General features: G+C 35.2%; 1 protein-coding gene across 7 annotated transcripts in view; it reads right to left on the bottom strand.

Annotated features, from left to right (window-relative positions):
- The window catches only part of SENP6 (SUMO specific peptidase 6), a 118,097-nt gene that overhangs the window by 78,463 nt on the left and 24,954 nt on the right, over window positions 1-14,680 (bottom strand). For 6 of the 7 annotated variants that reach the window (XM_058734502.1, XM_058734505.1, XM_058734508.1 and 3 more), the window contains exons 3-5: window positions 13,930-13,990; window positions 4,924-5,066; window positions 3,749-3,853 (exon numbers count right to left, since the gene is read on the bottom strand). In XM_058734502.1, the coding sequence (XP_058590485.1) occupies window positions 3,749-3,853; window positions 4,924-5,066; window positions 13,930-13,990 (309 nt within the window). Of the gene's footprint in view, window positions 1-3,748; window positions 3,854-4,923; window positions 5,067-12,751; window positions 12,858-13,929; window positions 13,991-14,680 lie in introns of those variants that run through there. The other variant, XM_058734506.1, reaches the window with a different exon arrangement.

Raw genomic sequence — 14,680 nt, 5'->3', positions numbered from 1 at the left:
ATGATCTCTATAAAATAAATTTATGTTAGAAAAATAACAAAAAACTGAGGGAATATTACTACACCCCTATTAAAGTAAATAAAATATAAACATGAAACTTTAAGTCCAGCTTATCTTATATATTTATTTCTTCTGGAGCTTCAGGAAAACTAAAATGAAAACTGAAAGTTAGGCATTAACACCTAATATAGCCATTTCTAGCTCTACATTGTTGTGCCCAAGAAGTGAGAAGAGTTTAGTAGTCTATCGTTTTTGTTTTATAAACTCACCTGTATAGAGTAAAGGAAATAAGTAGAAGACAGAGTAGCAGTAGAAACAGGTTTGGTTCTTTCCAATAAACCAAGGGAGTTAGGAAGAAAACAAAAAACAAAACAAAAAAATATACATATGCCCATGCTCACTTCTCTTATCCTTGAAGAAAATGCATTTATTATGATAAAATATTTAATTTATAAGTCACTGTACTTCTATAAAATTCCTCAATATGTGTTTATTATCAAGTCCTGCACTGGAGGAGCATATATATTAGAAAAAAAAAAGAAAAAAAAGTTTTTAAAAAATGGATAGGGAAGCCATTATTAGTAATGTAGGACTTTGTAAAAATGTCAACTTACATTCTTGTTGGACTATTTCATTCTTGAACTAGTGCTGTACTAGTGTTCTTAAAATTTTTTAAAAAGGAAGGAAAAAAGAGAGACTGATTGATTCTGGTATCCATGACCTGATTTAAGACTTCAAAAATTCTTTCAAAGTGGTGCTTTTCATTAATAATTAAATCTTGCTTATTCCAGGAGCCCATTTTCCCATTTATGGATTATATATGCTTTTGTAGACATTCATTTTCCCCTATGGTCCTTACAAGTCTTTTCACCTATCCTTAATAAAAAACAAAAACAAAAACAAGTGAAAATGTAAATAAAACATAAACCAGTAAATGTTTTCTTTTAGCAAGTCTCACTGAAGTTAGGGGTGGAGATGGTATAGAGTTATATAGACCTTTTAATTTCTGCATTTCATTTTTCCATACTAAGACTACCCTCCTTCATCACTATTAGTATACAAACAACCTCTTTTTAATATAACTTATATTAACATTTGTAGTAGCAGTAAGAAAATAGATTAAAATCCTAATGTTCTCCCAAAGAGTAGTTCTAATAGTAGTAATCTTATCAGATATTTTAACAATCTTCATTTATTCCCTTTGGATTAAAAAGGTGTGATGTACTTGTTCCCACATCTTACTAAACAACTGCAAATTATTCAAAATGCAGGTATGATTTACTTTTAAAAGACAAATTATACCACTCTCCCCAAGAGGACTGTGTGTGTGAATTACCAGCTTATGGCATTTCCTTTAATTTCAAATTAAGAGTTGAGAAAATAGGAAAAATTAGGAGAAACTGTAAAAGCCAGTAAAAACCAGGGTGCTCACCTCATCTGAAGCATGACAACTGTGCCAACACTATACTAGTTAAAACCAAAAGTTTCGTGGTAACCGTTTTGGTGAAAGCTTTCTTCATGCCTTTGGAGATGTGGTTCCTACTGCATGGAGTCTTTTCTAATGAGTACACTCAAAAGCTTCTTTGGGGGCACCTGGGGGGGCTCAGTTGGTTGAGTGCCTGACTCTTGATTTTGGCTCAGGTCATGATCCCAGGGTGTGTGAGATTAAGCCCTGCATCCGCTGGCTCTGTGCTGACAGCACAAAGCCTGAATGGGATTCTCTCTCTCTCTGCCCCTCCTCCGCATGCTCTCTCTCTCTTTCAAAATAAATAAATAAACATTAAAAAAAAAAGCTTCTTTACTACTTCCTTTGTGAATTCTTCACTGCCTCCTTCTCTGTAAATAGCACTATGCAAACTGTGTCTACTACACTGCACTTATCATGTAATCATTTGTTTACTTGTCTTTCTGTCCTCTACCCTAATCAAACTTGAGTGGGAAGGCAGGGACTTTGCTATATTCACCTCTGACTATTCTGTACCTCATCTATGTCTAGTATGTAACATAAAATCACTCAATGATTTTGAAGGAAGAAAATTGGGAAAACTCCCAGTGACCTGTTTTTGAATGTCAAAATCTTTTTAACGACAACCACACTTTAGTAAGTATAAGAAATGTTTATTCTGTAAATAAGAGACAAACATAAATACAATCTGCCCTGCTGACATGACTTTTCAGTTTTCCTTACTGCCCCTAGTTGTAAGAACAAGTATTTTCATTCAGGATTGTTTCTCTAAATATAAACTAATTCAGGTTTGTTTGGTTTTAAAGAAACAATATTTTACTAGTAAATGCCATTTCCTATTAACAGAATCTAGCCTTTTATGCAGATGAACAATAATACATATGCAAGGTATAATAGGTGCCAAGACCTAGAATAAAACAAAACACAAACCAATTTCCAGACTGAAATCAGTTTTTTAACATTAACAATGATGAAAGGAGGTATGGAGAAACTAGGTCACACTGCAAATAACTCCAAACTAAAAAATAAGTTCAAAAGCAACAATAATTTTGGTTGCAGAACATATCACTTAATTATAAATTATAGATGAGTATTTCAACATGGACCACATTTCAGAAAAAAGACAAATCTTTGTCAGCAATGGATTCTATCAGTGTGATCAGTGTGTGAAAATAGTGTCTCTCCTTTTTGCCTCTCTACTAATTACCCTCCTTTTATTATTTATTCTCATGTTTGTGCCACATGTTGGCTAGAAAGCTTGATTTGTGTACTTTACAGTAAGATAAGACAAGTTTTTGGTATGTGCAGTAATTTCTCTTTTGGTCTTTTTAGTTGTATTTCTCAAATATGTGAAAACTATGATAAAATAATACATTTAAGCAAAAGATTTTATTATCTGAAAGTACGAGAAAGATTTAAGGTTTTTAGGCTGAAAATCTATTATGCTATAGCCAATCTATCTATGTACATAGCAAACATAGCAACGGTTTCTAAGAGTCAGGACACATTTTATGAATGAGCAATAATCTCGACTGACATTTTTAAAAAATGAAGAACATATATACCAAATCTTCAAATTTTACTATTCATAAAAACATTTTACACAACTATTCATAGGGCAAAAATTTAGATTATTTATTTTATTGTTGAAGCCTAAAAATTTCTTAGTCGATTGAAATGGACCCAGAACTGAAATTGAACTGAAATTTCATAACCATTCAAAAAATGGTTATGAAAAACCTCCAAAGCATTAAAAACACCAAGCTTTCCCCACTATTACTTTCATTATTTCAAGGTTTAAGTATTACTTTCATGATCAATGAGAACATCCAAATCTACTAAAACTATTAAAACACAAAATTTTTCCAATTAAAGCTAATAATGTGATTTGTTTTGAAACTATGAAATCCAATAAATCTTAAAATGAGCTAATAACTAGTTTTACTTATCAGAGCAAACCTACCACCTGAAGATTTCTTGTCAAATGTTGTACAGTCAATGTTGTAAAATCAGATTAATTTAACTGGAATATAATGTAACAGAAAGGTTTTCATTTATGTCTCTATTCACAGAACGTGATTTGTTCAAAAGCAGATATAAAATAAAATTCTTAGGACATGAATTATTTCAGAGACATGAATATCTTGTTACAGACAACGGAAACACAGTAAAGTTCCCCAAAGTAAAAAAGTTGGTTAAAGGAAAAACAAAAAAAAAAAACAGTGAAGAAGTATTAAAGAGGATGGTATGTATATACTAAACAAAGGCAATTAGAATCCTTACCTTTGGGCTGCTGTTTTTACTAGTGACGTCTGTACATTAGCATGTTGAAAACGTCTACCATGAACTACAGTTCCAGAACATATTGATGCATTTTGTACATTTTCACTGCAGATGCAAGAAACAAAGAATAATTTGAACAGAGGAAAAATTACATACACACATGCAAAATAAATCCTTTCAAATCTGAACACATATACACAAAAAGCTCCACACTAAAATATGTATTTTTACAGATCAATCCAATGACCATGTTAAATTGTCCACCAGGAGTTTTCCACTTTCTGAATTTGTCTCTGAAATGTTTCTAATACAATTCATGCAAGAAGATAAAACAGTAGAAGAACACTAGAATAGAAATCAGGAATCCAAATGAATGTTCTGTACTGTAAGATATCCAATAAATTAACTCAGATATATTTTTTCTTATTCTGTTAGGAACTATACATAAAAAAAGCTTTTAAACTGTATTACAAAGATTTCTTATATGTCAAAATAAAAATCAAATGTACTAACTGAAAAAAAAAGAAAAAGAAAAAAAAAAGTCAGGAGTCCCAAATTCTACTTCTGATTCTTCCATTGACTTCAAAGTTACTTAGCCTTCATGTACCACAGTTTTCTCTCTATAAGTTGACACAACTGAAATTGAAACAGTGCTTTTCAATCCTATTTCTGGGAGGTATAACAGCACAATCAATCATATCAGTAAAAGTGGTTCACTAGGACAACCCCTAAGGATTATAACTAGAAAAGGAAGAGGAATAAGAAATCTTAAAAAAAAAAAAAAAAAGAAAAAAAGAAAAAAAAAAGAAAAAGAAAAAGAAAAAAATCCCTTTTGAGATAATCCTGATTAAGTGTCCCCTAAAGGAGACATGACCCTTCTACCCTCCAGTGCCTTCTACTTCTAGTATTATGACCAACATTTTACTAACTATATGAGAGGAAGCTCATCTAATGAAATCTCACTCTACTGGAAATTTTCTTGCAATATTTTATTCAGAACCAAAAAAATCACTGCAGTCAACCATAATCCCAAATTCAAAGCAAAGAATTCACGCCCTGGTACAACTCTACCTCTTGGCACTGCTAAAAAGGTGAAAGTATAGGCTGGGTCAACTGGCCACAAAGGCAGTTAATTTTTGGTGTCAAACCCTTTATCTTTTCTGAAATGACTATACCTCAATTTCTTATTGTTGCTCAACATGTTAAGTCCAATTGGGTTGCCTTTCAAAGGTTTTAAACTGTCAGCCTTGTTTCGTCTCGCACATGTCTTCCAGGGGTCACCAGAACTGGTAGAAACAATTTCAGATTGACGATTTAACTGTAAAAAGATCCATAAATGTTAAAGAGTCAATAAACACAATATGGTTGTTTGAAAACTCACTTATTAAAAAAGCTGTAACAATAGTAGCAGCTGTTGGAGACAGGAGAGAAGGATGACAGTGTCATGAATTTAAGAATAATTCAACTGTAATACTTTTTTTTCCTAAAGAGAACACAAATATGTAGGACCAGGGGTGTTCATATTATTTTCTCTTCATTTAAGTGTCTCCAAAGGTCTTTAAGATAATTAAAAGAGAAAAACAGAAGACATGAAGGGTAGACTATCTTCAAACAGAGCTTTACTGAGAGTAAAGAAAAATATTTCCCCTGCTACTGCTATTTGTAGGACAAGTACAGCCAAATGTGGTAATAAGTCATCATTTCAATTTACACAAGGACTTTGGCCTTAGCATCAAAGTTTCTATACAAACACAGAAACTGAAATGTCTTGATACTTTCATTGTTGCCAGTGATAATATATAGCATATCAACAATCACTTTGGGGAGATTACAGTGTGACAACAGGATGGCCCATTCCTTGGAAAATTCTTTTAAACAAAGAAACCTACTCTTACTACATTCATCACATCAGACATTTAAAAGCTACTTTCAGGGGCGCCTGGGTGGCTCAGTTGGTTAAGCATCCGACTTCAGCTCAGGTCATGATCTCACGGTCCGTGAGTTCGAGCCCCGCGTCAGGCTCTGGGCTGATGGCTCGGAGCCTGGAGCCTGCTTCCGATTCTGTGTCTCCCTCTCTCTCTGCCCCTCCCCCGTTCATGCTCTGTCTCTCTCTGTCCCAAAAATAAATAAACGTTAAAAAAAATAAAAAATAAATAAAAGCTACTTTCAGACTCATTAAGACAAAGGTCCACAGTTCTCAGTGATAATTTACCCAAAAACAACACTTTCAAAATCATTCTTATTTATTTATTTTTTTTTATTTTAATGTTTATTTTTGAGACACACACACAGAGAGAGAGCGCGCACAAGTGGGAGAGGGGCAGAGAGAGAAGCAGACACCATATCTGAAGCATGCTCCAGGCCCCGAGCTGTCAGCAAAGAGCCCAACGCGCGGCTCGAACCCACAGACCATAATAAGATCATGACCTGAGCCAAAAGTCAGGACGCCCAACCACTGAGCCACCCAGGCACCCCTCTTATTTACTTTATTTTTGAATCAGTGGCCTAATATTTTATTTTCCACTCATATACAAGAAAATACAATTGTAAGAAGAGAGGAACTTGGCTTTTATTCCACAATTGATCTCCATAGAAACCTAACATTTCCCTAAAAAAATCTCTCTCACAAAAAAGTCCTCCTGAGTACAGAGTTCATTTTGCCAACACTATTCTTATTTTTAGGCAAATCTACATTACAAAATTCCAAAAAGATCTACTTTTGACACACTGCTTATCACTTTCTCCTCCTTGAGACATTTTGTTACTTCCTAATCTTTTACAGCCATGTGCTTCAGACTCTTCCATTTCTGGCAATGGCACATTAAGTAATGCAGATCAATTTCCTTCCATTATCTGAAAACAACTAGAAAAAAACCTGGACAAAATGCAAACTAAAAAAATGTATGTTTGAGACAGCTGAGGACTCCGAAGGCAGTGAAGAATTAAGAACTAAGATCAGGAACAAGAAACACAAGAGACCTGAGCCCAGATTTGTATTTTCCCCTGATGCATCTATTGATTCCAGAAGATGCAACTGAGAGACTAAGTCGGAACTTCCAACAGAGAGCTAGAGAAACAAAAAGCAGGGATACACATCTACCATATGTGACTGGCCTCATAAACCTTCAAAATTTGGATCAGAATGATAGGCTATGAATAATAGCCTTCATGAAGACTGAAATCCAGCTTCTAATCATCTCAACCTTCAGTTCAATTAAGGAAGTTCCAAATGTTTAATGTAAATCAGAATTACTTGCATAATTAATTACAGAATTAAATTGCTGTGTCCAACCTTTTACAGTTTATTCTTATTCATTAGGTCTAGGGTGGGCCTAGGAATCTGTATTTCTAGCAAGTCCCCAAGTGATGCTGATACCACATCTGGAGAACCACTGGATTAAGGTGATCTGAGACTGAGACTGCTAATGCTCCTAGTAACAAGCCAGAAGTAAATATATTTCTCTTCCAAAAAGATAATTTTCTAGGCCTCCAACTACCTCCATGATTTTTCATATGCAATTAACATTCATAGCAGACTCAAAGAAATTAGACACATGATCAAATCAAAAGAAACAATTAAAAAACGGGGAAAAAAAACCCCACAGGGTATAAAGATAATGGGATTATCACACTCTTTCATTTCTGTTAGAAGAAGAATACAATCTCTTTTGCATTTGGTGAATAGCATTATTGTGGAAAGATAACCATTTAGGAATCAAACAGACTTGTCTCTTTCTAGCTGGGTAACATTCCTTATAGTCATAGGGTTATTTCATGCATTAACAAAAATATACACAAACTGCCCTGCAATGGGCAGATGGGTAGGAATTCAGTCATCAACAGTTCCCACTCAATTAGAAATACAGGTATCCTCTCTTAGCCTAACAACTGGTCATTAAGATGCATTCATCTGAGGAAAATTAGGCCTATCTAGTCATTGTGACCTAGCCCTTTCCCCACATTATTCTGAAAAAATGCCTTAAGTCAATGAATGGTTCTCAAAGTGTGGTTGCTGGACCAGCAGAACCAGCATCATTTGCAAACACTTAAAATGCAAATTATCAGGCCCCACTCCAGATCGCCTAAATCAGAAACTCTGGAAGTAGGGTCCAGCAATGTTTTTATCAAACCTTCCAGGTGATTCTGACGAACACTAACACTGGAGGGTCAATGCTCTGGGTGATTTTGATATATATAGCCTGTTAAGAATCTCAGAAGCAAAAAGTTTCCATTAACAAATGATCATATAAAGGCACCTGGATGGCTCAGTCAGTTGAGAATCTGACTTGGTTTCGGCTCATGTCATGATCTCACGGTTTCTTGAATTCAAGCTCCATGTCGGGCTCCGTGCTAACAGTGCAGAGCCTCCTTGGGATTCTGTCCTCCCTCTCTCTGCCCCTCCCCCACCTGCGCTATCTCCCTCTCAAAATAAATAAATTTAAAAAAATTTTTTTAATGTTTATTTTTTGAGATAGAGACAGAAGTGCAAGTAGGGGAGGGGTAGAGAGAGAGAGAGAGAAACACAGAATCTGAAACAGGCTCCAGGCTCTGAGCTGTCAGCACAGAGCCCGATGATGGGGCTCGAACTCACAAACCGTGAGATCATGACCTATGTAAGCGGACGCTTTAACTGGCCGAGCCACTCAGGTGCCCCTCAAAATAAGTAAATTCTAAAAAAACTTGAAAAAAAAAAAGGGGCTGATCATACAATTTTATTCTATCTAGGCAATTACAAAAGCTAATATTTAGTGAATACTTACTATGAATAGGCATTATGTTAGTTACTTTATATTCAATCTCCATATTTTACACATTTCAGTAGTTCTTCAGATTGGGATTCAGCAACCACACCTAAAACAGGTCAATTACTTGCTGCTGTTGAGTGATAGGATTAATTTCCCACTTCAATTCTCTCCTTAACAAAATCTCTCCACCACATGTCATTTAAACTCTATTGACATTCTATCCTTGTGCTATGAAGATCAGTGAGCTGAAAAAGCAAATCAACCTGTCCAAACTAGTTAAATGGCTTTAAACATTTAAAGACCAGTCTGATTCCAAAGTCTATGTGCTCCCATACTATACTGCATGAGAAATTTTTATAATGCTGTTTATAATGCTGTAGAAATATAAATAATGATGCTTAACAAGAAAAAAGCAGAAACAAACTGTGTTATTCCAGAAAGGACTCACCATTGGAATACCAACTATTCTACAGATACCAAACAGGAACTGCACTAAATATTCCTTTATATAAATGTAGAAAGTTCATCTTCCCTTTTAAGAATTGTTTAAGCCAAGGGGCACCTGGGTGGCTCAGTCAGTTAAGCGTCCAACTTCAGCTCAGATCTCGCGGTTCATGGGTTCAAGCCCCACATCGGGCTCTGTGCTGACAGCTCAGAGCCTGGAGCCTACTTTGGATTCTGTGTCTCTCTCTCACTCTGCCCCTCTCCCACTTGTGCTCTGTCTTTCTCTGCCTCTCAAAAAAAAAGAAGCGTAATAAAAAAAATAAATAAAAAAAATAAAATTCAAGATGATATATTCAATCTGGATGTTCCTGAAAATTTTTAATTTTTCTTCCCCTCTGCCCCTCTGTTTAGTAGCCTAACACAGTTTTCTAGCTAATGCAAGCATAAGATCAGGAGAACTACTATAGACAGAAGGATTAGCACAAAACAATCGTGATTACAAAACCAACTTTAAATATAGGCATTAGCCACTGGTGGAAGACTCAGTGGAGCCATGCACTATATAGGTTACATAGCCTCACAATTCTCACAACCATCCTATAAAATGGACAATTATTAGCAGGTCTAGAATCTGATACTCTGATGAACTACTCTAATACTTTACTCATCCAAAAAAAGCTGTTTCTCTCAACTGAGTATCCACATGGAAAACCTTTACACAGTACAAACAATAGGACAGGGATCAGCAAACCTTTTTTGTAATTTTTTTTTTTAATGTTTATTTATTTTTGAGAGAGAGACAGAGAGTGAGCAGGAGAGGGGCAGAGAAAGAGGGAGACACAGAATCCGAAGTAGGCTCCAGGCTCTGAACTGTCAGCACAGAGCCCAATGCAGGGCTCAAACCCACGAACCATGAGATCATGACCTGAGCCGAAGTCCAATGCTTAACTAACTGAGCTACCCAGGTGCTCCAGCAAACCTTTTTTGTAAAGGGTCACATAGCAAGTATTTCAGACTTTGTGGGTCAACAGTCTCTGTTGAAACTACTCAACTCTGTCCAAAAAATTCAAATCTGTGTTATAGCATGAAAGCAGTAATAGACAATACATAAACAAATAAGCACAGCTGTTTTCCAATAAAATTTTATTTATAAACACAAATTTAAATTACATATAATATTTGCATGTAATAAAACAGTATTCTTTTGACTTTGGGGGAAATCATTTAAAAATGGTTCTTAGGCCATAGATTGTAGGCAAAATTGGCCTGTAAGCCTTAGTTTGCCAATTCTGTATTATATATTCATCAAGCAACAAATGAGCATAGACAGTTACTAGAATTTAAGCTCCACAGGAAAAAGAAACTTGACTACTTTGTTCACTAGCATCTGGAACACTGTGATCAATACATATTTGTTGCATGAATAAATTTTTCATTGGGACTATGAAATGTGTAAAAATTATCAATATATGGTTATCATCCACCCGAACTTATCACACATCAAATAAATCAATTTACTGAAAAAATAAGTATTCAAGAAATATAGCACATAAGAATTTCAGATAAGAAGATAACCTAAAAGAATCTATTAAATGATTACACATTTATAACGTACATTACAGGGGTTTTTGGGTGGCTCAGTTGGTTAAGCATCTAACTACTGGTTTTCGTTTATGCCATGATCTCATGGTTTGTGAGATTGAGCACCGCATCATTGCGGAACCTACTTAGGATTCTTTCTCCTCTCTCTCTGCCCCTTCTCCCACTCGTAGTCCCTCTCTCTAAAAATAAATAAATGTTTTAAAAAAGTTCATTAAAGGGGTGCCTGGGTGGCTCAGTCAGTTGAGCGTCAGACTTCCGCTCAGGTCATGATCTCGCAGTATGTGAGTTCGAGCCCTGTGTTGATAGCACAGAGCCAGGTGCCTGCTTTAGATTCTGTGTCTCCTTCTCTCTCTGTGCCTCTCCTTCTCCGCTCATACTCTGTTTGTCTCTCAAAAATAAGTAAACATTAAAAAAATTGTTTAAAGAAAAAAAACACACCACATAAACTGAAAACCAATGTCACAGAAGTTAGTAACTGAAAACACCTTTTATTTTTCCCTGCAAAGTTTACTGTATTTCTGTCCACCTAAAGAACACCTAAACAGTAGCACTCTAAGCAATCCAGATGTCAAAATAAAAGCTAGAGGGGCACTTGGGTGGCCCAGTCAGTTAAGCGTTCGACTTCAGCTCAGATCATGATCTGTGGTTCATGAGTTCAAGCCCTACGTCAGGCTCTGTGCTGACAGCTCAAAGCCTGGAGTCTGATTCGGATTTTGTGTCTCCCTCTCTCTCTGCCCCTCTCCCGCTCACACTCTGTCTCTCTCTCTCCCTCTCAAAAATAAACATTAAAAAAATTTTTTTAATAAAAAAAAGGCTAGGGAAAACTGCAATGTGAACAAACCTCATAGTTTTTCATTGTAACTTCATAAAGAAAAATTTTAGAGTACTAAGAGAAAATCTTCAAATTCTATAAATTCCCTTAATTACAACAAAATAGAGATGTTGTAGGAGAAAAAAAACCCCACAAAGATGGAGGGAAAGTAAATTTAAAAGCCCCTATAATACTATTCAACTGTAAATACAAGAAATCTGTGAAGAGGGTACTATGTCAAAATAGTAAAAATTCAACTTTGACCACATACTTCCCAAGATTACAAGAAAATAGGAACTTTCATATATTATTAGCGGGAATGGCAAATGCTAACTCCTATGAATAAGGCATTTGGTAATAACTAGCAAAATTACATATATATTTACCCTCTGAAACAGCAACTGCAATTCTAAGAATCTATCCCAAAAGTATACTGTAAAGATATGAAAAGATATAAGCATAAGGCTTTACTTATTTATTTTAAAGCATAAGGCTTTATTAAAGCACTACTTATAGTAACAAAAGACTAGGAAACACCTCTGCTCATCACTAGGCAATCAACTAAATATCTATTGTTTATCCACTCACGGGAATACTATGTAACAATAAAAGAGATGATACAGAGGTTTTTTTAAAAATGTTTTATTAATTTTTGCTAGAGGGTGTGAGCCAGGGAGGGGCAGAGAGAGAGGGAGTGAAGATTAGAAGTGGGCTCTGCACTGACAGCAGTGAACCGGAGGCAGGGCTTGAACAGACGAACCCATGAGATCATGACCTGAATCAGATGCCCAACTGACTGAGCCACCTAGGTGCCCCAAGAGAAGATAAAGATCTCTAAATACTTTGCAGACTATACTGTTAAGCAAAACAATCGAAGTATCAAATAGTGTAGGCAGTTTCTCCAAGAAAGGATGTATATTGTATTAAAAAAGTGAAGAGGGGTGCCTGGGTGGCTCAGTCGGTTGAGCGTCTGACTTCAGCTCAGGCCATGATCCCATGGTTTGTGGGTTCAAGCCCCACATCAGGCCCTGTACTGACAGCTCAGAGCCCGAAGCCTGCTTCGGATTCTGTGTCTCCCTTTCTCTTTGCCCCTCCCCTACTCACGCTCTGTCTCTCTGTCTCTCTCTCTCGTTCTCTCAAAAAATGAATAAATGTTAAAAAAAAAAAAAAAAAAAAAAAAGAAAGGAAGGAAGAAAATTAAAATGAAAGGCTAAACCATGTAATTTTTAAAAAAGGTTGCCTATTAGTGAAAGAGAAAAGGATAGAGGAAATCAGAACAAAACCTAGACTTCTCTGAATAAAACTTTTATAGATAGGACTTTCAAATCACAAAAATGTTTTTTGTATAATTATAAAACAAACTCATTTTAATTGATTTAAAAAAAAAAGTAATAGGGGCACCTGGCTGGCTCAGTCGGAGCTGCATGTAACTCTTGATCTCGGGGTTATGGGTTCAAGTCCCAGGTTGGGTGTAAAGATTACTTAACACAAATAAACGAAAAAAAATTTTTTTTAAAGTTCACTCAAAAAAACAAAAACAAAAACAAAAACACACAACATAGTAATTTAAATACTCATTCCTAATAGGATATACCTGACGGTGCCACCAAACACCAACAAGCAAACAGAAGGAAAAAAAAATTAATCATTTTATTAGTAATTATATTCGTATTGGTATTGTGAAACAATCTCGTAGGACAAAGCAAGTAAGTAATTAAGTTAACATCATTAGGAAAAAAGACACTAAACCCAAAAGCCATTAAAGGAAAAAAGATCAATATTTTGACAACATAAGAAAACTTTTTATCCAAGGCAATAACCGTCAAAAGCAAATGCAAAAGACTAGTCAAAAAAAAAAAATGGTTTAAACTATTAGCAGATAGTATCACAGCAAGGGGCCAAATTCTCCAAAAGACTATTTCATCAATCTATGAAACCATTATAAGACATGTATCATTGTAAATACAAACGTGCAAATAAATTTTTCTAAATGAACTATGTCATGCCATTATTATTATGCATCTAGATATTTTTCAGAGATGTCAAAAAAGTGTTACTTAGACTCAATATAGTAAGAATTCATATGAATCAATAATATTCTAGACTAAATTAAAAAAATGGGCAAAGATATTAACTGACAGTTATCAAAAATGAAAAATAAATGGACTACACATATGAAAACACATTTAACCTTACTCATAATAAAATAAATGCAAATTAAGACTATATTGAGAGATGCCTGGGTAGCTCAGTCAGTTAAGCGTCTGACTCTTGATTTCAGCTCAGGTCATGATCTCATGATTTGTGAGATTAAGCCCCATCTGAGGCTGCACTGACAGCACAGAGCCTGCTTGGGATTCATATTCTCTCTCTCTCTCTCCCTCTCTCTGTCTGTCTCTCTCTCTCTCTCTCCCTCTCTGATACTCTCTCCCTCTCCCCGCCTCCCCCACTCACTTTTTCTCTCTCTCAAAATAAACTTTAGAAATATATATATAAAAATCTTCTTTTGAAGTATTAGTTTTTAGTGTATAACCTAAAAAAATTAGCAAAAAAAAAAAAATCAGAAAAGCAACACTTGCCTTTTTTCCTTTTGAGGTCTCAGAATCCTCATCTTCACCCACACTGAGTAGATTTGCCTCACTACACAGAAAACAAGGGGAAAAAAACCTTAAGTGACAATTACAACCCATACATTAATTCAGAAGTTTTATTCTCTTTGCTCACCTAATTCAGGGATCAGCAAATGTTTCCTATAAAGGGCCAGAGAGTAAACATGGTCTTTATACCAACTACTCTGCCATTTTGGTATGAAAGCAGCCACAGACCACAGATGTGGCTGTGTTCCAATAAAACTATTAACAAAATCTAATGATAGGCCAGATTCAGCCAATGGGCCATCATTTGTTGCCCTTGCTATAAATGAACATATAATTTTTGTTTTCCTAACTGTAGATTCCATTTACAGTCACTCATTTTTCCTTTCTGTCTTGGATTTAAAATTAGGGGAAAAGAACAGAGAAACAAAATAGAGAAAAAGCTGGTAAGAAAACCTTAGCTGATATAAAGAAAGTAATTCCAATGGTGTTACCAGAGTAAAACAGTTACACCTTTGCAACTCCTGGAAATATCAACACTTTAGAATCACTGGCCTGAGACTCTAAAAGATCAGACTGATATATCTATTTAATCTCAAAATATTAAAAAAGCTGAAGCTCCTAAGGATCCTCTTATAATGATAAACCAAAGAGTATGATTCATAAATGAAATATACAGAACAAGTAATATAATCATGACAAATCTAACAAAGAAAGTCAAAATAGATTCTTCTAA

The sequence above is a fragment of the Neofelis nebulosa genome, chromosome 6 (genome assembly GCF_028018385.1).
Source record: "Neofelis nebulosa isolate mNeoNeb1 chromosome 6, mNeoNeb1.pri, whole genome shotgun sequence".
NCBI classification, from domain to species: Eukaryota; Metazoa; Chordata; class Mammalia; order Carnivora; family Felidae; genus Neofelis; species Neofelis nebulosa.
This window is presented reverse-complemented; position numbering and strand designations above follow the sequence as displayed.